The sequence below is a fragment of the Canis lupus genome, chromosome 28 (genome assembly GCF_003254725.2).
Source record: "Canis lupus dingo isolate Sandy chromosome 28, ASM325472v2, whole genome shotgun sequence".
NCBI lineage: Eukaryota > Metazoa > Chordata > Mammalia > Carnivora > Canidae > Canis > Canis lupus.
Window position 1 is genome coordinate 29,589,929 of NC_064270.1, and position 26,118 is coordinate 29,616,046.

A 26,118-nucleotide genomic window follows, 5' to 3' on the forward strand; every position below is an offset into this window, starting at 1 on the left:
CCCGCGGGACTACAAGTCCCAGCAGGCCCCGCGCCACGAGCGCCGAGGCAGGAGGCGCGGCCCTCCCGGCGCCTGCGCAGTGCGACCACCCGAGCCCGCTAGTACCACACCCCCGGGAGGGACGGAGGGGAGGCAGAAGCATCCGAGGCATTAAAGCATCCGAGGGAGCCGGAGGGGTGGAGAATGGAGTGACAGAGAAACGCGGAGGGTGGGGGGTGGGGGGGAGAGTGTTGAGGGAGGGGGGAGGGGGGACACAGAGGGAGGAAGAAGCGGCGGCGGCGGCTCCTCTTTGCAGAGGGGGAAACTCCGAGGGATAAGAGCAAGAATAATGCGGTAGGCGAGGCGGGCTGCTCGCTCCCGGCTCCGGCTCCGGCTCCGGCTCCGGCCCCGGCTCCGGCGGCAGCAGCGGCAGCCCCAGCAGCGGCAGCACCCCCAGCAGCGGCAGCACCCCCAGCAGCTGACAGCCCCGCCGGCAGGCTCCCTCGCTGACCGCCGACTGTCAATGGAGCTGGAAAACATCGTGGCCAACACGGTCTTGCTGAAAGCCAGGGAAGGTAAGAGGCAGGGCTGGTGCGTGGCTGGCGCGCTCGCCGCGGGCTGGGGCCGTGCGCGTGCGGGATGCCCGCGGGGAGTTGGTCGCCGGCAGGACCCCCCGCCCCGCTGCCCGGCGGACGCTTCGCGGTCCCTGCCCTCGGGCTCCGAGAATCTGGACTTGGGCAGAGAAGGAGAAACGCAGAGGTTGCAGGGATTCGGATGCTAAAATCTCCCGTGGTTTCCGGCTCTAACCTTACAGACCGTGCGTGCCATCTCGGCAGCTGTTGAAAGGTCAGTTGGAAAAGCCTTCATTCAGGAAGAGACGGGCAAACATGCAAGCGAAATAGCTTTTCGAGCCGGCCCGGGATGCTTCTGTGAGTGTGAACTGGTGTGTGTGTTGGGGCGAGTGTGTGTGGGGGGGTTGGAATTAGCAGAAGCCAAGTCTTTGCTTGCGCAGGCTGAGTTGATATAGGCTATTGCTGGAAACCATCCGCTGGGAATGTTTCTTAGGGAAATCCCGTCGTGTGGAAGGAAGCCTTTTAAAGGCAAAGTAAGATGTTAAGGAATTAGCCTGTTCGTAGAATTACCGGAGAATGGCTGTACGGATCACCTAGAAAATAATTCAGAATTTCAGAGTTGGGTTCTCTCCCCCCCCACCCCCTCCCGCCTTGATGATGGGAATTGAATTGTCTGATCTGAGTTCAGTTAAAAAGGTAAGTGTGCTGAGTGCTTAGATGCGTTTTGGGTGCAAATTATTAAGATTTCCTGCATTTCGCTGGCAGGAAATATCGTCAAAACGAAGTGGGTAGGAGCCTAAGTCAAAGCTGTAAACACACATTTTGACTCCTTCTTGAGATGAAGAGAGAGAGAGAGAGAAAGAAAAAAAAAAGTAGCCCGGAAACTTAGATGCTTCCCAAAAATGATTGCGTGTAAATATACATATTTAGGAACACCTGGAATTTATGTAACATCTCTTTTGCCAAGATTTGAGCTCTGGCGTGCAGCCGTTTTACAAAAAGGGGAAGTGGTTTTTTCCCTTTCATGGGAGGAGGCTTTATTTGACACCCAAGGTGAGAAGGCAGCCTAAGTAAGGTCTCGGCTTCAGAAGGATACTCAGGGAGCAAGCAGTCCACGAAAATGCTTTACCTACTTAATATTTTCATTCACTCACTTTGATGAATGAAGGGAGAATTTCTGGCTAGCAATAAAACGATTCATGTTTACCCAGCCAGTTCCATCACCTTGTGGCTCTGTACACGCTGTGCGGGTGGGTGGGTGATGCACAGCCCAGTAACTCGACCCAGCGTTCGCGTCGTAATTTCGTCGTCACTTGTCGCCCTAAAGCAGCTGCCTGGAAGGTTTGCTTTGCAAACCCCAGCAGAGTTTAAAATATGCAGGTCCGACCATGTGTCTCCCCCCCCCCCCCAACCCCCCATTGCTCAGCTCTGGTGTGAACAGACTTGTAGGAGTGGCTGTTACTTGGGAACTTCAGGTTTCTAAGGCCTGAGTTGTTGTTGTGTTTTTTTTTTTTTTTTTCTTTTGACCTAACCTGGCATTTTAGCGAGCTGGATCAAGGTGGGGACTAGTGGGCTCTCCCCTGGACTGGGCTGTGCGTCCGGGAGGGAAAGCGGAGAAAACAGCCCCCTGTTTGCAGCCTTTGCAACCGCCACCTAGTGGCGGGACTTGGTTGTATCGCTTAGGGCTTGAGGGCTGGGAAAGTTTTCCACCCTCCCTCCATTCTGAAATTATTTCTTGGGAAATCACTGGATACGATGGTGCTGGAGGCTTTGCAAGTTTCACCGGTTTCTCCTCTAAGGAGGAATCCTCTCCCTTAGATTTGGTGCTCTACACGTTCGTTTGCTTGGGCCATGCTTTCTTCTGCCCTCAGCATTTGGTTGCTTTTTAAAAAATGTTTTGCTTGGAGTTGGCAAAATGTTAATCAATTTTCTCTCCCAAATTGGTCTCTCTAGTTTTTATTTTTTGTTTTTTTTTTTTTTTCCACTGCCTGATATGTTTGCTTGGCAGGTTAACAAATTGTTTTTTACGGAACACTAGGGAAGAGAACAGCAGGCTGGAAGCTTATATAGAATGACTGAATTACAGTGATTAAAAGTGCTGGAGAATGTGCCTTTCACTTCCTTTGCCTTTGAAAGTCTTTTCAGTTTCTCTTGGAGAGTTTGGTAGTCATCTCATGGTGAAGAAATAGCTTTGGACGATGCCTTTGAAATGGAGAGGGCCTTGTCTGTAAGGAAAGGGAGAGACTGACATGTGAATGAGAAAAATTAATCACTGACATGGAAACTTCATCTTTAAATTTGCATTTCTCCCCAGCTTTCTTTCTTACAATTAAAGAGAATCCCCATTTTTTAAAAAAAAGATTTAATTTATTTATTCACGAGAGACAGAGAGAGAAAGAGAGAGGCAGAGACACACGCAGAGGGAGAAGCAGGCTCCACGCAGGGAACCTGACACAGGACTCGATCCCGGGTCTCCAGGATCACACCCTGGGCCAAAGGTGGCAGTAAACCGCTGAGCCACCGGGGCTGCCCAAGAATTCCCAGTTTTAAATGTTTCTACTTTCTTCTTCTTGGGTCTTTATTAGAGATTCCAGCACATGTATTCTAGTTACTGTGGAAGTTTTTAGAAATAAAAAAAAAGAAAACCTTTTTCTTTTCTTTTTCTTTTCTCGGTTACCATATTGTTGAAGTTATTCATTTAAATTAAGGAATTCTCCAGAAAAATCATATCATCCAAAAAATCAGAAGTGAAAACATTCAGTCAATTTAGTGAAATCTCAAATGTAAAATTTATGGTATCTTGAATAATCTGAGTTGTTTAGAATGTTTAAAAAGCCCTTCTTAACTTCGTACTCTTATGAAAGGTCACAGATGAGAAATATAATGGGCGTATGTGAAATTTAATTTACTTCACTTAACAAAATACACTGTAAACAATTTAAAATAAGGCTTTCAAGTACAAGTCACATTTGTCCCCAACAATAGAGGAACAGGACTTGAAGAAAGACAGACTCACTTTGCAAATGCTATAAACAAAATTGTAGTTGTCCATGTTGGTGGGTAATTTTGGGGCTGATATTTCATTATTATTATGCATTCTTAAAGGCAGATGGCTTCTTAGTTCACTGTAAATTCAGATTTTTACCATAATAAAGTACGTATAAAGGGAAAAGATGAATATATCAGTAAGAGAGAAAAATCTGTAAGTGGGTTAGAGTAAAATGAGTCATTGTTAATCATTATAAAACATAGCAAACAACCTTTGTGAAGGTTGTTTTGAAATAAGAAAAGATAGATCTAGATAATCTAGGTTCAAAATTTTAAACCACCCAAATGTATCTTGTGGGCTGTGTATTTGTCCTTGTCTCATGAGAAAACACTGACTTGATCACTCTTAGGGACTTTAGATTACTCTCCTAAAAAGTGGTTCAGGAAAAAAAAGAAGTGGAGACTGAATTCATGCCAGTTTATGGAAATGAGCTAAGTGATTAAGCATTTAATGAAAAGAGACCCAGATTAACTATATCTATCTATCTATTTACATTTTAGAATCCCAGAAAATTGGCAAGCAAGCTGGTGTTGAAATAATAGTGAGAAAGAGTGTTTGCAGAGCGTCTTTTGTGTGTTTCTTTTGGGTTTTACTGTTGCAGTGAAGGTTTTTATGTTTTTCTCATATTCCAGATCTCTTGCCTCACTCTTGAGTGAACCATGGTGAGAAGCAATTTTGCAGGGGCTCACCTTTCCTCACAGGCCAGTCATAGCCATAGCTGATCAATAGAGATGACAGAGGAAGTATTGATCACATTTTCCTTGGCATTTCCTGAGCATCCTAGCAGGCACCGAGCACAGGAACCCAGAAGTCAGAAATGTAATGACTTTGCCATTGGTCACAATTGCCGAAAAGCAGCAAATATAGGAACTTTTCTCTCGGATAACTCTGTGGCTTGTGTGCCTGGAGCTCTCTGATGATTGCAATTAGGGGCCTGGGAAAAGGTGCAGCTCTGTGCTGGCAGAGGCTAGGGATGGTAGGAGGCAGGGAACCTACATCCAGCCCGTGAGGGGCAGGCTCTGCTGGGACAGACTCAGCATTCCACAGCAGGGCTCCAAGCCCGAGCTTCCTTCCCTCTTTCCCTTGTACCCTCAGCTCGCGATGATGAAATGACACGTCAGTGTATTTCATTATTAGAACCCTGGAATGTCTCTGAAGCTTACAGCCTCCTTACTGCCACCGGCAGGCATACTTCTCCCGCCCCGTGCACTTCTCCCTCCAATCTCACTGTGTGGGAGAGCTTCAGCGGTCACCCAGGCTGGGAGCTGCCTGGCCCTACAATGCCATTAAATGAAACTGCCTTTTATTTTTTCTACAGTTTCTTTTTAAGTACTGATGACTTTGAGGTAGAGAAACCAAAAGCAATGTTTTCAGAAGGCCTTGCTCTCTTACAGAAAGATTTCAAGTGATGATTTTAATTAATTGAGCGGCCTATTTTTTAAAAAATCATCAGATAAATGCCCACAAGACTCTTATCTGTCAGTAGCTTGGCGGCTTCTTGTCAGATTCTAAACTCCAAAAAGCTTGATTCTTGCAGTGCCCAAACGAATCCTTGTTTAAATGATGTCTTCAGAAGCTGTAACTGTTGTAGTGGCTTGATAAACGGTACCCTTTGGGTCTGGGCTGAAGACTTCAGAAATGACTAAGTGGACTCAGGAAAGAGCCCAATATACAGCCAAATTCACCTTTTCCAAGGGCTATTCAGCCTGTACCTGGGAGCTTCCAGTGTTCTTGGGAAACCATCCAGGACTGTGGGCAATATTTATTTTTACTTCATTTTATTTCTTAATTTCTTAAGTGGGCTCCATGCTGGGCTCCCAAAGTGGAGCTTGAACCCAGGACCCTGAGATCAAGACCTCAGCTGAGACCAAGAGTCAGATGCTTAACCGATTGAGCCAACCAGGTGCCCCTGTGGGCAATATTTAAAGTTAATATTTGTTGCCAAGATATTTGTGGCTCAAGGTAAAGCATTATAATATCTAGATACATTTTGAAATAAAAACAGTCTTATGGTCACAAAAGGATATCACCACAGTCAACCATGCAATGGGGCAGAAACTTAAGATCACCATAGACAATGACCCCAAACAGGTGACCCCATAGGAAAGGAAATCAGGAGGGGCGCCTTGGGTGACTCAGTTAATTAAGTAGCTGGCTCTTGGTTTTGGCTCAGGTCAGGATCTCAGGGTCGTGGCATTGAGCCTTGTATCAGCTGGGAGTCTTTTGGGGATTCTCTCCCTCTATCTCTCCTCTGACTCCTGTTCTCTCTCTCTCAAATAAATAAATCTTATGAAAAAAAAAAAAAAAAAAGGAAACCAGGAGTTTCTCCAGTCCTGCTCTCCCCACCCCCGCACCTCACACCAAAATAGAATAGTGAAGATAAAAAGTTTTAAGATGTGATTTTAAGATGATTAAAATGGATTATGCGGGCTTAGATAATAGGAGTGGTTTCTACTTTAAAACACATTTTGTACTACTTCAGTGAAAAATTGTATTTAAAAATACCCTAAAGGCTGAAAAGATTTTAACCAATAAATCAAGCTTCTCAAAATTGATCATTTTGGGGTGAAGACTATGTTCCATTTAGTACCATCCAAACACTGGAGGATGCCCTTCACTTTGTATACCACATGCTATGTTTTAAAAAGAAGGCAGTTAACCTCCTGACTAGACCATACCATCCCCACCTCAGTGTCTCATTTAGGGGAAACCATTCTTTTTTTTTTTTTTTTTTTAAGACTTTATTTATTTATTCATGAGAGACACACAGAGAGAGAAGCAGAGACACAGGTAGAAGGAGAAGCAGGCTCCATGCAGGGACCCTGATGTGGGACTCGATCCGGGGACTCTGGGATCACGCCTCGAGCTGAAAGCAGGTGCTCAACCGCTGAGCCACTCAGGTGTCCCTAGGGAAAACTATTATAAATTGTCTCTGGGGATTCTAACACGGGTAAACTCATTCATTCATTCATTCATTCATTCAACATCTGGTTGTTGAAGGGCCCTGTGGGAGGATGTCAGCCTTACAGAGATGCTGCTGGAGGTGGGTGCACAGGTGGAACTGGGCCTCTCATCATTATCATCTCAGGCTTTTAAACTGCTAAATCAGATATAAGTAGAACTAGATTCCCCCCCCCCCCCCAAATGCTGAAGTTGCTGGTGGTGTGACCTGCTTAGCTGGGTCACTGTATGGACTTTGCCATTCCTAGAACTTGGGAGATGGCCTGAGGGACTAAAGTAAGATCTAAGGAGATAATTCAAAGGTCATACTTGAGGGATAGTCCTGAAACGTGGAAGACGGCTGCTAATTTTCTAAGACATTGTGTTTTTATGAAGGTCACTTCCTACAAATGGAAAACACTAAATTTAAGGGCAAGAGGACCATTTGGTTGAGAAATGACAAGATCTAAGAAGAAAACTGGTGTGCCTGGGTGCCTTCCAGGTGGAACTTTGGAAGTCTTCCTAGGAAGTGGCCTGGGTGGGGTTGATGGGCCACAGTTCTGGAGTGAAGATGACGGAGGCCACTGTTCCTCTCTGGCTTTTTGTTGGGATTGGTTTGAGCATGTCCTCTGGTGTAGCCTGTCACCTGAAATGCCCTGAAAGGGTTAAAGGTATCTAATCCTCTAAATTGGTATGCTGTCTGTCCAACATGGTAGTTACTAGCTGTATGTGCTATTTACATTTAAATAAACTAAAATAAAAAATTCAGTTCCTTAGACATGCTAACCACATTGCATGTGCTCTGTAGCCACATATGGCAAGTGGCTCCCATGTTGAGCTGCACAGATACAGGACATGCCCACCATTGCAGGAAGTTCATTTGACTATAGCTGCTCTAGAATTCTACATTCAGTTGAAGAAGAGGGTGATGACCCCCTACATCTGACATCCAAACAGGGGAGGAGGCAGTAGAAGAGAAGAGAGAAATGGGGAGGGTATGGGGAAGAGAGAGGGAAAGAGACTGAGACAGGGAGGGAAGCTGGGGGGTGAGGGATTAGGACTGAGTCACTTTGGAGACAAATTTAGTTCAGGGACACTCAGAGATATTGGTGATGGTGGTGAGCCAGCTGTATTTTCTCTTTTTTTCATATCTTGTTGGGAAATTTGCCTAGATTGAGCAACTGACTTTCCTGATTCAAATTAAGTTGTGTATTGTAGATCCAGACAGAGCCCTGTGTTCCTTCTTGAAACTCCTGACATGAGGATATTTTAAAACAATCATTTTATTAAGATAAAAACATTGTGTGTACAGAAAATCCATGGAAGAAGGAAAAAAAAAACCCAACCCCCAACTCTTTCTGTGGACCTCAGAAAGGTGTTTTAAAATGAGGGTGAAAATAGGTAAAACAATTTTAAGGCTTTCCATTTCTTTTTTTTAAAGATTTTATTTATTTATTTATGAGAAACAGAGAGAGAGGCAGAGACACAGGCAGAGAAGCAAGCTCCCTGTGGTGAGCCCGATCTCCCAGGACTCCAGGATCATGACCTTAGCCGAAGGCAGATGCTCAACCACTAAGCCACCCAGGCATCCCAGGGCTTTCCATCGCCTCTGAACAGGTCAGATTGAAATAAAATCATGAAGAAAAATGTCAAAAACACACCGTCTTTGTATCCACTTTAAAATGATTTCTTCTTAAAAACTGTTTCCGATGAGGGGCGTCTGGGTGACTCAGTGGTTGAGCATCTATCTTTGGCTCAGGGCATGATCCCATATCCCAGGATTGAGCCCCACATTGGGCTCCCCCCAGGGACCCTGCTTCTCCCTCTGCCTGTGTCTCTGCCTCTCTCTGTGTCTCTCATAAATAAATAAAACCTTTAAAAAGAAAAAAAAAAAAGCCTGTTTCCTGTGAGATTTGAAAGATTTAAAGGATAACCCAGTGAGAGCACACTTAGAAAGCAGCTAAGCATTTGAAACAATAAAACAGTTAGATGCTGTTCTTCGGTGTCCGAAGCAAGGAACTCTATTTGAAGTTGTGCCAAAGAGTCAACTGGTAACATCCTCTTGACAGAAGTCAGTAATAAATTAGGCTAATTTCCATCCAGCGGGCCTTGTCTCTAGGAATTTGTAAGCTGTTGAGTATCAATCTCTTTTTAAAAGGCAACAGTGAAATGAACCTCAAAGGACAACTTCCGGGGAATGTGCAGAAAGTGAAAGAAACTGAGATGAACAGATAAGATCATCCCACTTTGTGAGGCAGTAGAGGCCCACAGCCCCGAGCCTTGTCAGTGGGTCTACCGGTCTGGTCTCCACTTGCTCCCTGGTTTCACAAATAGGGAGATGGAGATGAAAGGAAGTCACTTGAACCGTAGACTTTCCTGGAGCCCTTCAATGTTTCGAAGGAAATCTTTCCCCTTCCACGTAATGTAAGCCAAAAAACAAACCTATTGCTCAGGGCAGTATGGTTTCTAAATGTGAATGCCCATGAGATTGCAATTGTGGAAAAGAAAGAGGGTCTCTGTCAGATTTCCTGGGGAAAAGGGTATAATGGGAATATATTTGTCCTCATGGATCCTGATTTCAGGTCAATGCCAATTTGAGAGCCTTTGGATACGGTAATTCTTACTAGGTTGTGAATGACCACTGATAGGTGAATCCTCCTATTAGGTGTTTCCATTTTAAAGTAGAACTGTTGGGGCACCTGGATGGCCCAGTCAGTTAAGATGGCTCAGACCATGATCCCGGGGTCCTGGGGACAGAGCCCAGCCCTGCCTTGGACTTCCTGCTCAGCGGGGAGTTGGCTTTTCCCTCTGCCCCTCCTGCACTGTGCTTGTGTGCTCACACTCTCTCAAATGAATAAATAACATCTTTTTTTTTTTTTTAAAGTAGAACTGTTTATCAACTCAAATGAATCTGCGATTGAGGAGGGGGAATATGTGCATGCACACATGGCGGCTGTGATCCTTTCTGGAGCCCCATTACTGGTATTCTTCTATTTGTATCCTCACCCCGCCCCATCCCTCATACATACCAATACATCAAAAGAGCAAGATCAGCCTTTTGGCATCTCCTCCTGGCAGGGCTTAGAGAGAATCTTGAGGAGCCACAGAATTGCCCCTGAAGGGCAGGGCATTAAACCAGATGGGTGGTGGTGGGGACATGTCATTGGCAGCATGCTACTCCCTTTCCTTGGCAGAGCCAATACATGGGCACTGGGCAGGCCAGTTCCTGTTGGCATTGGCTTACCACTTGCGGGTCACATCTGCCCCACACCCCCCTTGCTTGGGTGCTTGTTCCCCCTTGGGAGACCCTTGCCCTGAAGCACCTCTGCTTGATGGTACCTTAGGTGTGTGCTCAGATCTCTGCAGTTTTCTTTTTCTTCTTTTTTAAAAAATATTTTATTTATTTATTTGTGACAGATACAGAGAGAGCGAGAACAAGGCAGAGACACAGGCAGAGGGAGAAGCAGGCTCATGCAGGGAGCCCGATGTGGGACTCGATCCTGGGTCCCCAGGATCACACCCTGGGCTGAAGGTGGCACCAAACCACTGAGCCACCATGGCTGCCCCTGCAGTTTTCTTTACATAATTAAAAAGTAGTGGGTTGGGGTGGGAGACAGACTGATTCCTCTGCCAGACTGCAGGGCGTCCCCCTCATCCCAGAGAGAGAGAGTGTGTGTGTGAAGCAACCCCCCTCCCCAGAAAAGCTTCTAAATATTAACCTCTTTCCATTTTTTAGTGGTAAGCTTATAGATGTTTGCATGTAGAAGCCATATTAACCTGTGTGTGTGTGTGTGTGTGCGCACGTGTGTGTGTGTGTGTTGCATTAATGTAGCAGCTTCACTTTTCAGGGATCTTTGCCAGCTAAAAGAGTCTCTTCTTGGGGGCCCCTGTCAAACTTGAGATGCTGGAGAGGAGGCTGCATGATGTCACTGCCTGGTCATGAGGGGACAGGAACTCAAGCCTTTGATCTGCTCCTGCAGAGAAGGTGAACCTCCTAACTTAACCACTTCAGGAAGGGAAAGGGGGTGAAGGATAGAGTTACCCAACTACAGGAGAGAACCCAGCCAGCGTAATTGGTCTGTATATCTGATAAAAGGTCTTGTGAAATCTCATTTGAAAATGGAATTTCGTCTTGGCAAGGTTTTTATACCACTTGTGAAATAAAAACAAGCTGGAGAGTCAACAAATGGCCCAGGAAACAGCTTTGTAATGGCTGATGCAGAAACGTGCTCTGCTTTATCTTAATGTTGTCTGTTAATGCATTCAGGAAGAGCTTGTTGGGATGTTCGGATAACATCTGTAAGAAGGAAACTCCAAGCTCTAGGAAAAATAGGGGGTGGGGTGGGGACAAAGAATTGGGCCCAGGACTTGACTGGCAAAGGATGTCTCAAGATCCAACTTTTCTCAAGTTAGTGCTGCCGCGGGTCCCTATCTCTAAGCCCCTAAGTCACAGATTAGGGAGGGTGCCTGGTGTGTTCGAGAAACGCTTGATTGATGCTGTATCCTTGTGACATGGAGGAAAGGAGGAGAGCAGAGAAAGTCAGTAAGATCTTCAAGAAATGGCCTTGATGTCACAGTAGATGGTAAATTAGGAAATGATTCAATGTGGTTAAGAAAGATTAACTAAGGGTATAGGGCAAATTGGAAAATGTTTCCCAAATGTTTGTCTTAACTGTGAAAAATGTCTGGTGAACTCCCCCACCCCCATCCCCAATTTGGAAGTGGTTTGTTTTACTTGTTTTGGAAGAAATAAATATTTGCATTAGGCCAAAACATTTGGGGCAAACAGTTCTCCCGAATTCTGAGGCTCTGTGTGGGTTGGAGGAGATGTTTCATGCCGGTAACATCATACCTTTTTTGGCCAAATCGAAGGCACCTTAGGACATAATCTTCACATGTTTTTCACATCACTACTAGAACGAGGCTGAGCAAATGGAAAGAAAATAGGAAGCCAATGATCCTTCCAGACCTAGGAAAGGCTGTTGGCCTGCCATGTGAAGGATGCAATCGTTATGGAGAAATTGCCTTTCTGCTTATGGACAAAGGGGCTGGATCCAATTAAGACAAGGAAAACGTATGTTAACTTGGAGAAAAAAAATTCTAAACAGTCAATTCTGTAATCCTTTCTGGAGAGGAAGAGGCCAGCGTGACAGGGCTTTATGGATGATGCCAAACCCTGTGATATATAATAATTAGCAACCACTGGTTATTTTGCCACACACTCATTCTACAGACCACTAACCATTGCTTGGGATGGAATGCACCGAGCCTAGATATTTGCCCCAGATGTCTTCCCATCAGTAGTATCCAATTAGAGGGATTTTTAAAATTAAAGCTTAATTCTCTATAACATATAACAGAATATAAATTAAAGAAGGACAAACCTGATTTCCTCAGTGGTTCCATGGATTACGAAGGTGCGGGTTAGTTTCCGGGTACGCTTCAAGTGTACTTCTCAGTTTACATTTTGGTAACTGCTGGGTGGCTGATGGTTTTATATGATGGTGCCTGAATTCTCACTAGTCTTTGGCCACTGAAACACAACTCTGGAAAGAATGTGAGGGGGTCAGGGATTTGAGAGTCAGGTTCTTTTTGGACAAGTGTTTAAAAGTGAACGTGTGTCTGCTTCTAATTCCGTTCCCCCAGAGTGTGGGCCTTTGTGCTCTGAATATCTGCCTTAAATATGAGAGCTTGGGGGCTCTGTGGAAGCAAAATTCTGATGGGAATCACCCTGATTTGGCTTCTGCATCTTGCCCAGTGTCATAGATCCAGCATTTAGTGCATACTTACTGTGTCCTTGGCACCCATGGTGGGTTCTGACAGGAGGAAGGGGTGAACAATGGAGTCCCTGATCTTTCTAGAAGAATCACTTAAAAATTAGAAGATCCTTTATGTATAGTGTTTTAGTTGATCTTTATAATCCTATGAGTAGGTTTTTTTCTCCCACATTCTTGTAGATGAAGAATTGGGGGCTCAAAAGGGTGAATGACTTACCATAGAGTACTCTGCTTGTTCCAGCACTTGGACCCAGCACCAAGTCCCATCTCCACGCCCAATACTCTTTCTGCTCCATCATAGCTGCTGCCCCCAACAACCTTACTAGCTATTGAGAATGTCAGTACTAACCTGTACAAGATCTGTACAAGAATTGAGTGTGCAGCTGTGACTCACAACGGAATAGGAGTCATTCTATCTAATGTCTGAGATTAAACATTTTTTTTTCCAGACAACCTACCTGTTTGCTCAAGAGGATTCAAACAGCAATGCAGAACGTTAAGAGGAAAGTCAAAATCTCTCTCCCATGTGTCCTGGTTGCCTGGTTCTATCCCTCAGAGATAGTTACCATCCGCATTTAGGTGGACATTTTTCCAGATCTCTGTGTCTGTGCATGGGTGAACATAGTGTACATTTTACACAAATGGCAGACTGTATACGTGCTGTTTTGCAGCTGTTGTAGGGCTTTCCCACATCTATGTTTATAGTTTCTTTTAAAACGGATGGATGTTGAGAAAAAATCGTGAAGCCCTTTGGAAACCAAAAGTTTCAGTGAAATGGTGGGTGTTTTCTAGTATGACCCTGGGGGGTTATCTGGTGTCTTTCATTTGTCTTGGGTTGGTTTAATTGTGTATTTATTTAACTAAGCCCTTACAGTGGCCCATTTAGGTTTTCAATTCCTCCCTCCCTCCCTTTCATTCTTTCATAAGTTTCATGCCCAGCATGGAGCCTGACTATGTGAGGCTCCAGCTTACAACCCTGAGATTGAGACCTGAGCTGAGATCAGGAGTCTGACACTCAACCGAGCCACCCAGGCACCTAGGTTTTACAAGTTTTATATATATCGTAACCAGTGTAGGAATATCGTATACGTTGTATAACATCTTCATATACTTATTTTTAAAGGCTTAGGGTTTTTTTCCCCCTAGGGTGGAACCTGCCTAGTAGCATTTCCCTACCCTCTCCCCACAGCCTGCTTTGGGAGGAATAGTGATCATTTCTAAAGTGGAGTTCAGTGGCCCTAGGGATGTACAGATACATTTTCTTCTGCGATGGGGGCATGTGTGATAAGATGTTTTTGAAAACATGGGATGTAACGCCCTTCACCTCTGAGAGCGGTCATCTCTCCTGTGGTATTCAAGGTTTGGATTAGGGAAATCAAAGATTTTTTACCTGGCAGTGACAAGTCCATTGACCCTGGGTTTTGCATCTGTGGGCTGGGCAGGGAACACAGACTCAGATAACAAACCTGCAGGTTCATAAAAGTAGTCTGGTATTTATCTCCTGTGATCATTACCACAGCTCAGACTTGGCCACTCCTTCTTCATCTTTTTCTTTCAGTTTGAGAAAGAAAGAAATCAGGCTCAGAGAGGTGAAGTGGTTTTCCGAGGGCACACAGCAAGGACCTACTTCTCCCTCTTCCCTCGTGCTGACCCAGTGCGCTTCCCCGTTGGGTCATACCTGTACAAGTTCAGCTCATTGAGGCAGTGGCTTTGGGAATGTATCTTGGGGTGGGCACGCTTTTTCCTGATTCTCTCAGAGGGGTTGCGTGTGCTTCTGTTGGGAGCTCCCCTTAATTTCTCACATTCCTAGCTTTCGTCTGGTATGGCATTCTGCTCCGTGGAATTCTGTGGCTTCTTTGCCCAGTAGCTACTTTGCCTGAAGGTTTGCAATGTGATTTACCCTAGGTCAGGGTTCTAGGAGTCCCACCTTGAGGACCAAAAGCACATGTAAAAACAGGTCGCTGGCCCTCTGGTATCTCCCATCTCTCTTTTCCTCCAAGAGAAGCTTGGCATGAGGGTAGAGTCCAAAGCTTTCAGCCTTCAGTATTTTTGCAGCTGTTGGAGGGGAGAGTGGCATTTTCTTCCTGGAGGCATTTGTAGATGTGTTGGCTCACACTCCAGTGCTCACTGCTGCCTGGAAGCCGCAGAGTCACCAAACTGAGAAAGGCTGCCCGCTATTTGGGTGATCAGTTGAACGTGGCCGTGGACTCACCGCTGTCTCCTTTCTTCCCCAAGCAGGGGTCCGAGGACCAAAGGAAGGGCACACAGAGAGAGGTGCCAGAGCTGAGGCAGTCTGTGACGGAGGACCGGTCTCCAGGCCAGGATTGTCCTCTGAGGCAGTTTGGCGGCTCTGATACCGATTCTCTGGCGGCATTTGTTACCCAGAGCTCCAGAGTACCACAGCATGGGCAGCTTAGGACCACAGAAATTTATTGTCTCACAGTTCTGGAGGCCAGAAGTCTGAGATCAAGTTGTGGGCAAGCCACACTCCCCCTGGAGGTGCTAGGGACGGATCTGTTCCAGGCCTCTCTCCTTGCTTCTGGGAGCTTCAGGCGTTCCTGGGCTTGTAGATGTCTTCTTTTTATCTCTCTTCACACATTCTTCCCTCTGTGCCTGTCTGCCTCCTTGTCCAAATTTCCCCTGTTTATAAAGACACCAGTCAAACTGGATTAGGGCTCAGCCTAACAACCTCATTTTAACTTCATTTTTTTAATTGAAGTATAGTTGACATACCATATTATATTAGTTTCAAGTGTACAACATAGTGATTCAACATTTATGTACATTTCAAACTGACCTCATTTTAACTAAATCACTCTGTGAAGACCTTGTTTCCAAATAAGGTCATATTCTGAGGTTAGGGTTTCTTTCCTTCTTCTTTTTTTTTTTTTTTTTTTTTTTTGTGGGGGCACAATTCAACCCATAAGAAAAAATCCTTCCCATAGTCTGAATCAGAAGTGCATGGGCAGGGGCACTTGGGTGGCTCAGTGGTTGAGTGTCTACCTTTGGCTCAGATCATGATCCTGGGGTCCTGGGATCAAGTCCTGCATTGGGTTCCCCACAGGAAGCCTCCTTCTCCCTCTGCCTATGTCTCTGTGTCTCTCATGAATAAATAAATAAAATCTTAAAAAAAAAAAAAAAAAAAGAAGCTCATGGACAGTACCTAGGCATTTGTATTTTCCAAACTCCCGAGGATCAGCCAGGCATGGAAATTCCTGCTCTGAAGACTTTTTGACTGTTTCCTGAGATGATGTTGAGTTTCTACTCCAGCCTGCTCTCCAATTAGGACTCTGCACCATCCTTGAGAGCTGGTTTCTGTTCTCTGCTCCACTCTTCCTAGGCTTGGGGAACTCACACCCTCTCTCAAGCAGCTCATCCTGTTTTGAACTGCTGAAGTAGGAAAAATATTTGTTAGATAGGCTTCTTGCTCTACCCACTAAATTGCAACCTCCCTGAGGGCTGGGACTTGGATTTTTTTTCTTTGCTTGTATTTTCCTGGGCCTCACCAAGTGCTGATGGGGAACCTAAATCTGCAGTCAAGCCCAGGTCCATTAGTCCTGGCTCTACTCTTTGGAGGCATCCAGAATAAATGTACCACACTTTGCTGGGGTGGGGGTGGGGGGTGTCCTTTTTTTTTTTTTTTTTTTTCCAGTGCAGAAAGGTGTTTTATTATAGCACTGGGGCAGAACCTGTGGGCAGAAAGAGCGACTGGGGCCCTTCTATTTTTTTTTTAAATTTTTTATTTATTTATGATAGTCACACACACAGAGAGAGAGAGGCAGAGACATAGGCAGAGGGAGAAGCAGGCTCCATGCACAGGAAGCCCGATGTGGGATTCGATCCCGGGTCTCCAAGATCGCGCCCTGGGCCAAAGGCAGGCGCTAAACCCCTGCGCCACCCAGGGATCCCTGGGGCCCTTCTAATATCAGAAGATGACTGTGCTTCCCACTATAAAATTGAAACCGAATCCCAGGCTCTGGACTCCCAGCTTGGTGCTCTTCTTCCACATTCAAGAAACAGACACATTTAGCCTAGGATCAGAATCTGTTAGCAGATGGGAAGATTGTGTTGCTAACATCTGGCAAAGTTCAAGGACATAGCCAATTTAATAACTTCCTGAGGTGAGATCAAGACACACACTTTCTTTCTCTTCAAAGTAATAGTGGTATCTTCTTCTGCTCTTACGTGTCCTAAGCCAAAGTGTTTCAATTCCCCTGGAAGCCCTATTGATGCCTCCAGTGAAGAGGTTGATGAGGAAGGAAGATGGTGCCACCAACATGCTGTGTGAGTTTTTGGCACATTGCTTGATCTCTCTGAGCTGTATAAATGTACACCTTGCCCAGGTGATTTCTGGAGCTCTATTCACCCTTCAGATCTGAGAATGTGCTGGTGCATTTTCCACTGATGGTAATTCAACTGCGGGTACTTCATAATAAGATTTGATGTTAATTTGAAGAGCAGCTATTACACATTAAAGTCAAAAATTACCCCAAGGAAAGAATTAGAGCTGGGAGGGGTTCCTTGTGTCTTAGAAACAAACAGGAAAAAACCCCACCACTGCTAATTTAACTGATGCCTGCAATCTAAGAAACACAAATGCATGATTCTAGTATTTTCTTTAGTGGATTATAGAAAAGAAAATTAAATCAAAAGTCAAAAACAAACAGTTTGATTGCTCTTCACTGTATTATCTTAATAAACAGTCTTCCTGGAAAGTTTAAAAATACACAGTGCTCTGTCTGGCCAGAGAAAACAATAAGTAAATATTGTTGAGAAAATGTGAGAATTTTCCATTTAGACACGAGTGATGGCAACATTGTCATGTGGACTTGGAGACATCCCACAGGATATTAGAGGTTAATAAGCAATTACCTACTTTTCAAGGCTTGGGTTGAGGACCCTGTTGTCCTCCACAGGGTTAGAATGGGAATGAGCACTGCCGAGCATTCTCCTAGGCTCCAGGCAAATCCTGACCCACTTCTTCATTTGCCCGTTGCAACGTTGTTCTAGACATCTGCCTTATTTTGACCAGCTGCACAGATTTCACAGTCTAGGGGAACACTGAGAGGATTGGCAGTTCTCTTTCACTTAGGATTTCCATGGTGTAAGTGACAAAAGGTTGGCGATTTGGTAATTTGTCTGAGATCTCAAAGCCAGTAATTTAGCTTCTCAGTATCTTTCTCATCACATCACAATCTCATTGCAATCATGAGGGATAATGCCCTCATGATTACGGAGACCCAGTGAAGAATATAAGTAAAAGAAAACATCCAGATACACACCCAAGTGTAGGTAAAAATTTAGAGTATAATAATGGAAGCATTTCGAATAAAAAGGGAAAGAATGGCTGACTTAGGAAATGGTGTTGAGATAATGGCTAATGAATCACTGAGGAAGACATAACATTGGATTCCTACCTTACACTAACTAAACAAATTACAAATGCGTTGAAGATTTAGATTTGTGAAAAAAATGAAACTATAAACATTCTAGAAGAAAGTATGGGTGAATATTTCAGTTTTGAGGTACAATCATAAAAAAAGCTAACAGTTGACAATGCAAAAAAGAAATAATCTCTGATAAAAGAGATCATAACAAGAGTTGACAGTTGAGTGACAAACTGGGAAAATAGCTTTAATTTATAAAATACTCTCATAGAAATCAATCAGAGGGAGGAAATGTCCAGTAGAGAAATGTCCAAAGACCACAAAGAGGTATTTCACAAAAGAAAGAATAGCCAAGAAAAGCAGCTCTATTAATTAAGTAGGAGTCTTGGTTGCAAACGAAGCAATCAAGTTTGAACTAGTATAGGCAAATGGGAACTCATTTGGGAGGAAAGTGAGTTATCTTGTGTGTCGAGGAAGAGTGGGAAGTACAGGGACTCAGATGCCTCAGAACCACCTGGAACTTGCACATTCCTAGCGCTCTCCATCTCTTTTATCTGCTTCTTGATCTACCTATCCTCCTGTTTTTCTCACTATTTTCTCCATATGCTGGGGAATGTGTCACGGTTTCACATTCAACAACTTCCACCAGTTGAGAGAGACTGGTAGTTTCCTCCCCAATTCCGACTTGAAAAATTTTAAGGAATGACTTCTATTGACCTGTCTTGTGTCGGTGGATTGCTCTGGAACAATGAAAGTAGATTGCAGGCATCAATTCTTAGATTCTTAGATTGAAGCCTATGGGGGTGAAATTGTAACAACATGGTGGCTCTGGTTACAGCTAGAGAGGGTGGGAGTAGTTAGTGGGGAAGTAGTTTCTAGGGGGAGAAGAGAGGCATTACATAGGGATTTACTATACATGAAAAAATGCTCAACGCTTCAGTAAACTGAATCTTGTGTATATGCAGAATCTTAGAATGGCAAAAATGTAACACATTGATAAGGAAGTGTGGGGAGATAGGTTCTTTCAAGCATAATACTCCCTTTGCTGATAGGAGTGCAAATTGAGATCTTTCTTAAGGAGTCTGACAATATATACATCAAAGGCTGAAATTGTGCAACCTTTGGCCTTGAAATTCCAATTCTAGGATTTTATCTTAAGAAACCCAGTGCACAAATGATATACAGAGTGTTATAAATGGTAGAGAGTATTTATAACAGAAATAGGAAACAATTTAAGTGACCATTGGTAGAGGATTGATAATACAAATTTTGGCATATTCAAATAATGGACTCCTCTGTAACCATTAAGAATTATGGAGATCTATTCTTTTTTTTTTTTTTAAGACCTTATTTATTTATTCATGAGAGACACACAGAGAGGCAGAGACACAGGAAGAGAGAGAAGCAGGCTCCTCACAGGGAGCCCCATGTGTGGGACTCGATCCTGAACCCTGGGATCATGACCTGAGCTGAAGGCAGATGCTCAACTGCTGGGCCACCCAGGCGTCCCTGTGTAGATCTGTTTTTATTGATGTGGAGAAATGATCATGATGTAGTGAATGGAGGTTGAGATAACCTAGGTTTTGTATTGTGAGTGTGCAATATATTTATAATTGGAAAAACAAGATATTTTCATTGGGAGAAGGGGGATGGCAATCAGTGCCTTGTAAATATAAGTCTGCTTGCTGGGATCATAAAGAAATAAGATCTTAAAAAAAAACCAAAAAAGCAAAAAAAAACCCAAAGCATATTAGGCCCTCTGGATCTCACCAAGGGTTATCCTACTTAGCATTTCACCATCAGAAGTCCTAAGATTACTCCAGCCATCTTGTTTAAATGATTCTTGAAATTTCTCCTTGAATCCATTTGTTGATTGACTAGCTTGATTGATTTATAATAAATATCTTAGTGCATCTAGCATGCTTTTTTTGGATTCAAGGAGAAATTTCAAGAATCATTTTTGACTCTGCTAAATGGTGACGCATCTTTGTCTTTCCAGTATGAATTTGATTTTTGGGAAAAGCCTATGTTCCTTTATTGTCAGGTTTGGTGCATAAAGCAGATAGCCCCCTGGGTGACAGTTTTGGAAGTGGGGAGTCCATAATGGGAACCTTCCCCTTCCCTGGCTCGGATTGGGATTTATCTGAAACCCCCCAGGCCACTCACTTTGTCAGATTAGGTTTTTCTAGTTGCACAGACACTGTGTGTTTGTTTTAATGGTAACCACTGTCATTTGCTTATTTTATCCTCATGTAACAGTTCGTGGGATGTGACCATTTTGATTCTTATGTGACAAGCTGGGCAACTGGTAAAGAGGGAAACAGTGTGACTGTCTGGAATCCTGCAACCAGGGATGTGCTCAGTGGTTACTGGATTTCTGTCAGCCTAGTGACCTAATGACTAACGAGCAGGAATACTTTGGGATGCGCAAAATGGAGTCATTTTCACTGATATGATTCAAGCACCTCCTGGGTATGTGACACTAGTAGAGGTGTTTCAGTAATGTAAGGATGAAAGAGACTGCTCCTCCCTTTCAGGAAGTTCCAATCTAGTTGGGCAAGGTCAGGTGCATGGCCAACTACATTACAAGGTAGAATTTAAGTACAAAGATAGTCATGTTGGGGAAAGATCAATAAAAGCCACTGTAGAGAGGTGGCATTTGGGCTGGGCCATGAAGGCTGTTGGCTGTTGGTGTAAAGCCACCTTTTAAGAGCCCCTCCTGGGTGCCAGGTCTGTGAATGGGGCTTTATAGATGTATTTTTCATTACAATTTGATAAGTTAGGTATCACTGTCGTTTGCACATGACAAACCGCAGAGGCTAAAGTACTTGTTCAGGGTTGAGAGGCAGGTAAGTGTTGGCGTTTGGATCTGACCCTATAGCCAGGGTTGTGGGAGTTGTATCATATGAGGTTACTATATGGAGTGTGGTGAAGACAGACTCCCACCAGTAGGGAGGGCAGAGCCAAACAGTGGTGGTGACTAGGGGGAATAGCAGGAGGTTGGAGTAGTTGTAGCGGTGCATGGGATAGGAAGGCTGGATCATCATATGGGGAGGTCTCTGAATGGCAGGCTGAGATGTTGGGAGTTACATTTTTAGGGAAAATGGGGCCACTGAGAGTTTTTGAGCAGAGGAGGCTGATACTGGCTGAGCTGGAAAACGCTGAATCTGGTGGCAGAGGCTGTGAGGCCAAATGGGCTTGAGAAGTTCTGAGTAGTATGTGGTCCTGCAAAAAGAGGGGTGGGGTGGATGTAAGCAGCTTTGGGGAGGCTGATTCTACAGAACTTAGCACCAGATGGGACATGAAGATGTGTGGAAGAAGGACAAAACTGTTAAGTTTGAACCCAGGCAACACTGTAGGGCAGCCAGGAGATGCTGCTGGCTTTGGGAAAAGACTCAGCTATGGTCTGGGTCTCACTGAGTGGAGGGATGGCTAACATGGAGCCATGGAGGCTAGAGGGGGCCTCACGGCTGGTGGCAAGGATTCGGGAGGTAAAGGCATAGCAGCAGCTTTGAAGAATGTGGGAGCAAAGGGCTTTGTTTTTTTCCCTACTCTAACACGGCCTCCCTCTTCTCCTAATAGCTGCTCCCTCTTGCTCTGGGGTACCATCCCATGAGGTGGGGATGACTTCTCATTGGCTCCATGGGTGAGCATGACCCAGCCCTGGCCAATCAGAGCCTTGCTTTCTTTGACTCCTCTCCACGGGTTTAGAGATGAGGATGTGATTCATGGTCCAGAAAGGGCTGCTCTTCTGCTTCTGGGGTTGTCACACTGGTGGAAGGAAGCCTGGAACTACTTGTGTGGTCGTTGCCTGAGAATAAAGGCAGTATAACAAAGATAGATAGATAGAGAGAGAGAGAGAGAGAGAGATTGAGATTGATTCCTTATCACATTATTTGATGGTTGGTCTCCCTCTATCCTAAGAGTGAAATGTACCACCCTGGGCTTCCTGTTTGTGTGAGCCAGTAATTTGACTCTTACCAGTCAAAGGGTCCTGGCTCACTCTGGGTTAGAAGCCGCATGTTTAGTGTTTATAGGATACTTGCCTTAAAGGGCCCAAGAAGGTAGGCCTGGAGGGGTGGGATGTGGACCCAGAGAAGGTGCCCTGAGTGAAGGCTGGAGAGCATTTATCCCAGGCTTTGCCTGAGCAGAGGGGCAGGTGCCTTTGACATTTGCCATAAACAATACGATCCTCAGCCTGGTTGCCTTTGTGGGACTCTAACTGCAGGGAAAAAAAAAATCAGGAAACAAGTAAACAAACATACTGGTCACCATGGAAATCGAAACCCAAGGTGTTAGGAACAATAGCTGTAAGTGAGTCCGGAAGTGGATGCTGGTTTGATCCCAAATCTGTTTCCCTGTGGGAGCCCAGACATATCTATAAACTCGTTATATAGACAGTTTTCCCCAGAGAGGGAAACACCTCTGATAAGCCATGGTTTCATTATCATTAAAATAGCTATAAACTTAATATAGTGCTTATGCATACCAGGGCTCTCCTCACAGCTGCTCTCTGAGCTAGAGACTAGTTTTATCCCAATTCTACAGATGAGAAAAATGGAGAGAGATTCCTTGTAACCTGCCCAAAATCACGGATGTTAACAAAAAAGGTGAGACTTGCACCCAGGCCCCAAAGTCTATGCCCTTTCAACAGCCACATTCTGCTACTTCACATTGGTGTTCGAAAATTATAGTAAAAGCACTTAATACTTATTTTACTTGTCTTATTTTATTGAGTCCTGACCACAGACCAACGAGGTGGGTGCAACTGGTTAATCCCAATTTATAATGAGAAAGTGAGGCACAGAGGATTTAGGAATCCTGCCCAAGTTCCACAGTCTGTAGGAGGCAGAAATATATTTTGAGGTTATTTTTTCAGATGGATTTGAAATGCTGATGTGCCTTAAAATGATTTTGGAAGCCCAGAATGCGTGCTAACTGTAATTTCTAAATCTGGCTCTCATCAATTGTGATGTTCTTCATGTGTAGATTTATATTAAACAAATCAGGGGGGTGAACATCATGGACAGAGAATAATAGTAACTTGATTTGCCTATTGTCATTGGGAAACTGTATTCTGGAATTCACTAGCATATAAGTGATTGGACAGTGTTAAAGCAAAGCAATAAGCTTTGAAAAACAAGATCACACCTTCAAAATCTATGCAAATTAGTTCCTTGGTGAAGGAAAAACCGAATGTACTACTGTTTGTGGGCTGGCTGGACGTGTTACAAATGCTGTGGAGTGGGAGTATGTGACAATTTTTTTTCCATTGAGGGCCCATTATAAGACACACTTGGGCTGCTTAAACTCCCCCAAACTCATGAATTGGTTCAATAACAAAAAGCATGAATCATTTTAATATGAAGGTGCAGGAACATCTGCCTGAGTAATTTCTGACACTTGTTTTTTTTTTTTTTTTTCTTTTTGAAAATGTATTTGGGATTTATTGTTGGAAGTAAAAGTGATTTGGGGACTGGTGGCCTATAAGCTTCATGAAGTCAGGGCCTGTGCTTATTACTTATTGCTCTTTGCCATGTGTCTGTACACAGTAGGTCTCAATGAATACTTTTTGAGTGAAGGATGAATTTAGTAACACCTGGATGCCAGGCCCACTCCTCTTCGGGAGGTTCCTTAGACCGGCAGGTGGCCAACGGCTAATAGAAGCATATGGTGAAGTTCCTGCTGGTTTGGGAGCCCAGGGTGGAGCTCTGGACAGCTAGACGAGGTGGCCCAGTTTGGGATCCCAAAGCCCCCTTCCTCCTCAGGTTCAGCCCCAATCTCAGCTGTCACCACCCGTCAGAAACGGTGAAAGTCCCTCTCCACCAGGACAAGGAGGAGGTGGAACCAGCGGACAGCAAGCAAAGAGTCAGGAGGCCTCAGAGCCTGGCTTGGAGCTGGCTAAAGCCTCAGCCAGATAGGGACTCCAGGCCTGGCTGTTTCTAGAGGGTGTGAGGTTGGGCATTGTGGTGACTGCCCAAGGAGACCCTACTTCCACCCTCTGGGACCTCCAGGTTGCCTCCAGCCTCCAATCTGGGGAGCTGTCTTAATTAAGAGCTAAATTTGTATTGATTACCTAAGGTGTGCTGCTCCCTATGCTAATGACTGACTATTCTCACTGGTTTTCCCTTTAGCCCTTTTTGTTAAAGACAGAACACAAGGAGGGGTGGAGGGAGAGGGAGAGAGAGAATCTTAAGCAGACTCTAGGTCCAGCACAGAGTGAGCTGGACCTGGGGCTCAATCTCAGGACCCTGAGATCTTGACCTGAGCCAAAATCAAGAGTCAGTTGGACACTCAACGGAATGTGCCCCCCCAGGTACCTCTCCCTATAGCAGTCCTTTTCTCACTGCTTCCTTCTCTTTAAACAAAACCTGTTAGCACCTCCACGCAGTCTACAGCTTAAAAAGCTTTATCTCCTCATCCTTACAGGGATCTTATTGGGATTGTGCTGTCATGATCCCATTTCACAGATGAGGAAATTGGGGCTTACGAGGATAAGTAACTTGCCCAGCATCATGTGTCTTCTGGGTTGTGGAAACCAAGCAAGGGAATGTGACTCTTAAACTCGTTTTTCTTCTCTGCTGGGTCTGGGGCCGACTCCCCTGCTTTGAGTTTGGGAAGGAAGGTATAGGCCTTTGTTTTGTAGGATTATTTATTCAAGTTACTGGTTTTTGCTCAATCACAGGGACCTGTGAGCTAGTTAAGGGCTTTATGTGTGGTATATCTTGTATATTTTTATTGGGAAAAGGCCACCGCCCATCATATCTCTCGTAGATCTGTTTCAGCAAAGCTGGCTGTAAAGTGTATTTCTGTAAAGTGAGCTCATGTAAAGTGAATTACAGTAAAGTGGATCCTATTTCCTGATTGATTTCCTTCCTATAAAATAAGATCACTCCCAGAAAGTGTCCCCAGGAGGATGGGGGTCTGAGATCTGCCTTTGGCCACATGTTCACCCCCATGCCTGCTCTCGCCTAGCCCCTAGGCCCTGGGTACTGCTCCTAGCACTGTGTTCTTTTGCATGATAGTTAACAGTGCCCAATAGTGCTGGGACCCTGGTTGTAGCAGGAGTTATTTACCATCTAGCCTAGGGGTGGCCGCTTGTTCAGTCCACAGAATATTTTTAAAAGTTAGAAAATTTCACATAAAGTCCTTGATTTAAGATTTCTTTTAGGGGCACTTGAGTGGCTCAGTGGTTGAGCATCTCCCTTTGGCTCAGGTCGTGATCCCAAAGTCCTGGGATCAAGTCCTGCATCGGGCTCCCCTTAGGGAGCCTGCTTCTCCCTCTGCCTATGTCTCTGCCTCTCTCTCTGAGTCTCTCATGAATAAATAAATAAAATCTTAAAAAAGATTTGTTTTAGAGAATTGAAAGCTCTAACAACATTAGAGGAGAATTTTTGCATAGCAACATTTGTCTACAGTATTGAATGTCTATTGTGGGGCAAAGTTCCAGGCTTTACATTTCACCACAGACCACACTTTTCCCTCTTGCCTCACAGTCAACCCCTTTTACCCAGTTATGTCACCTGGCCAACCCCTGGGTTGGGGCCCCTGTCCTTTTTGGTGTATTTGTCTTGCAAACTTGAAGTTATATAATAACAAGTTCCCTTCTTGAAAACAAAACAAAAACAGTTTTGCAGGCACAGGGTTTACTTAAAACACAATTTCTGCAGGTCCAGATTTTGCTCACTTAATGTTGAGACCTGGCAAGAACCCTGGAGAAGACCCAGCAGTAGGAAGATGTTAGAATGAAGGACGGGGCAGGCCTATCTGGAGTCTCCAGCCCACTAATTGGAAGGGCTTCCTTTAAAGAAATGAAAAGTAATGCATGGTGCTAAGTGAAAGAAGCAGCATTCAAGAGGAAGACCCTTAAATTTCAGGGGGATGGAAGGAGAGGGAGCTGGGGAGGGGAATACGGAGGGGTAGGTGTGCCGTGGGGACATTCCATGACAAAGGAAATGCAAGCAAGTGAGCTGGGAAGTACCCAAGTCTGAGCTTGAATGATGCTGTTTACAAGTTCTTACAGGAAAGACTATTAGGGGCAGGCTTTTAATGGGTTGTCTGTCTGTCAAGGGGAGAGAGGCTGGGGCGGGGAGGGGCTGTACTGGAGATGGAGTGACTCTGAAGCTTTGCTTCTTGCATTTCCTGTCTTTCCATTTACAATCTGCTTGGGGATTAAAAGGCTCCAGGAGGAGGGGGCTGCTGAGCTAGGAGAGAGGAGGTGTGTGTGTCTATTTCACATTCTGAATATTTTCTGGGTCCAGAGAGGGTTTTTTGGTCCGTGGAGAAGATACCCCTTGCAGGCCCTGGAGGCTGAGGAGATGATGGGTGGGAGGGTCAGATGTTACCGGTTTCCTGGGTGGAGTATGGTCCGGAAGGAGGGGTGCCCGGCCCTGAAGATCTCAATTAAACTTTGG

At 44.7% G+C, this 26,118-nt stretch overlaps 1 protein-coding gene across 3 annotated transcripts in view; it reads left to right on the top strand.

The window, feature by feature from the left end:
* Positions 1-237: 237 nt before the first annotated feature.
* Positions 238-26,118, top strand: part of GRK5 (G protein-coupled receptor kinase 5) — a 212,199-nt gene continuing 186,318 nt past the window's right edge. For 2 of the 3 annotated variants that reach the window (XM_025467402.3, XM_025467403.3), the window contains exon 1: positions 238-554. In XM_025467402.3, coding sequence (XP_025323187.1) covers positions 503-554 — 52 coding nt within the window. In that variant the 5' untranslated portion in view covers positions 238-502. Of the gene's footprint in view, positions 555-889; positions 909-26,118 lie in introns of those variants that run through there. The other variant, XM_035707738.2, reaches the window with a different exon arrangement.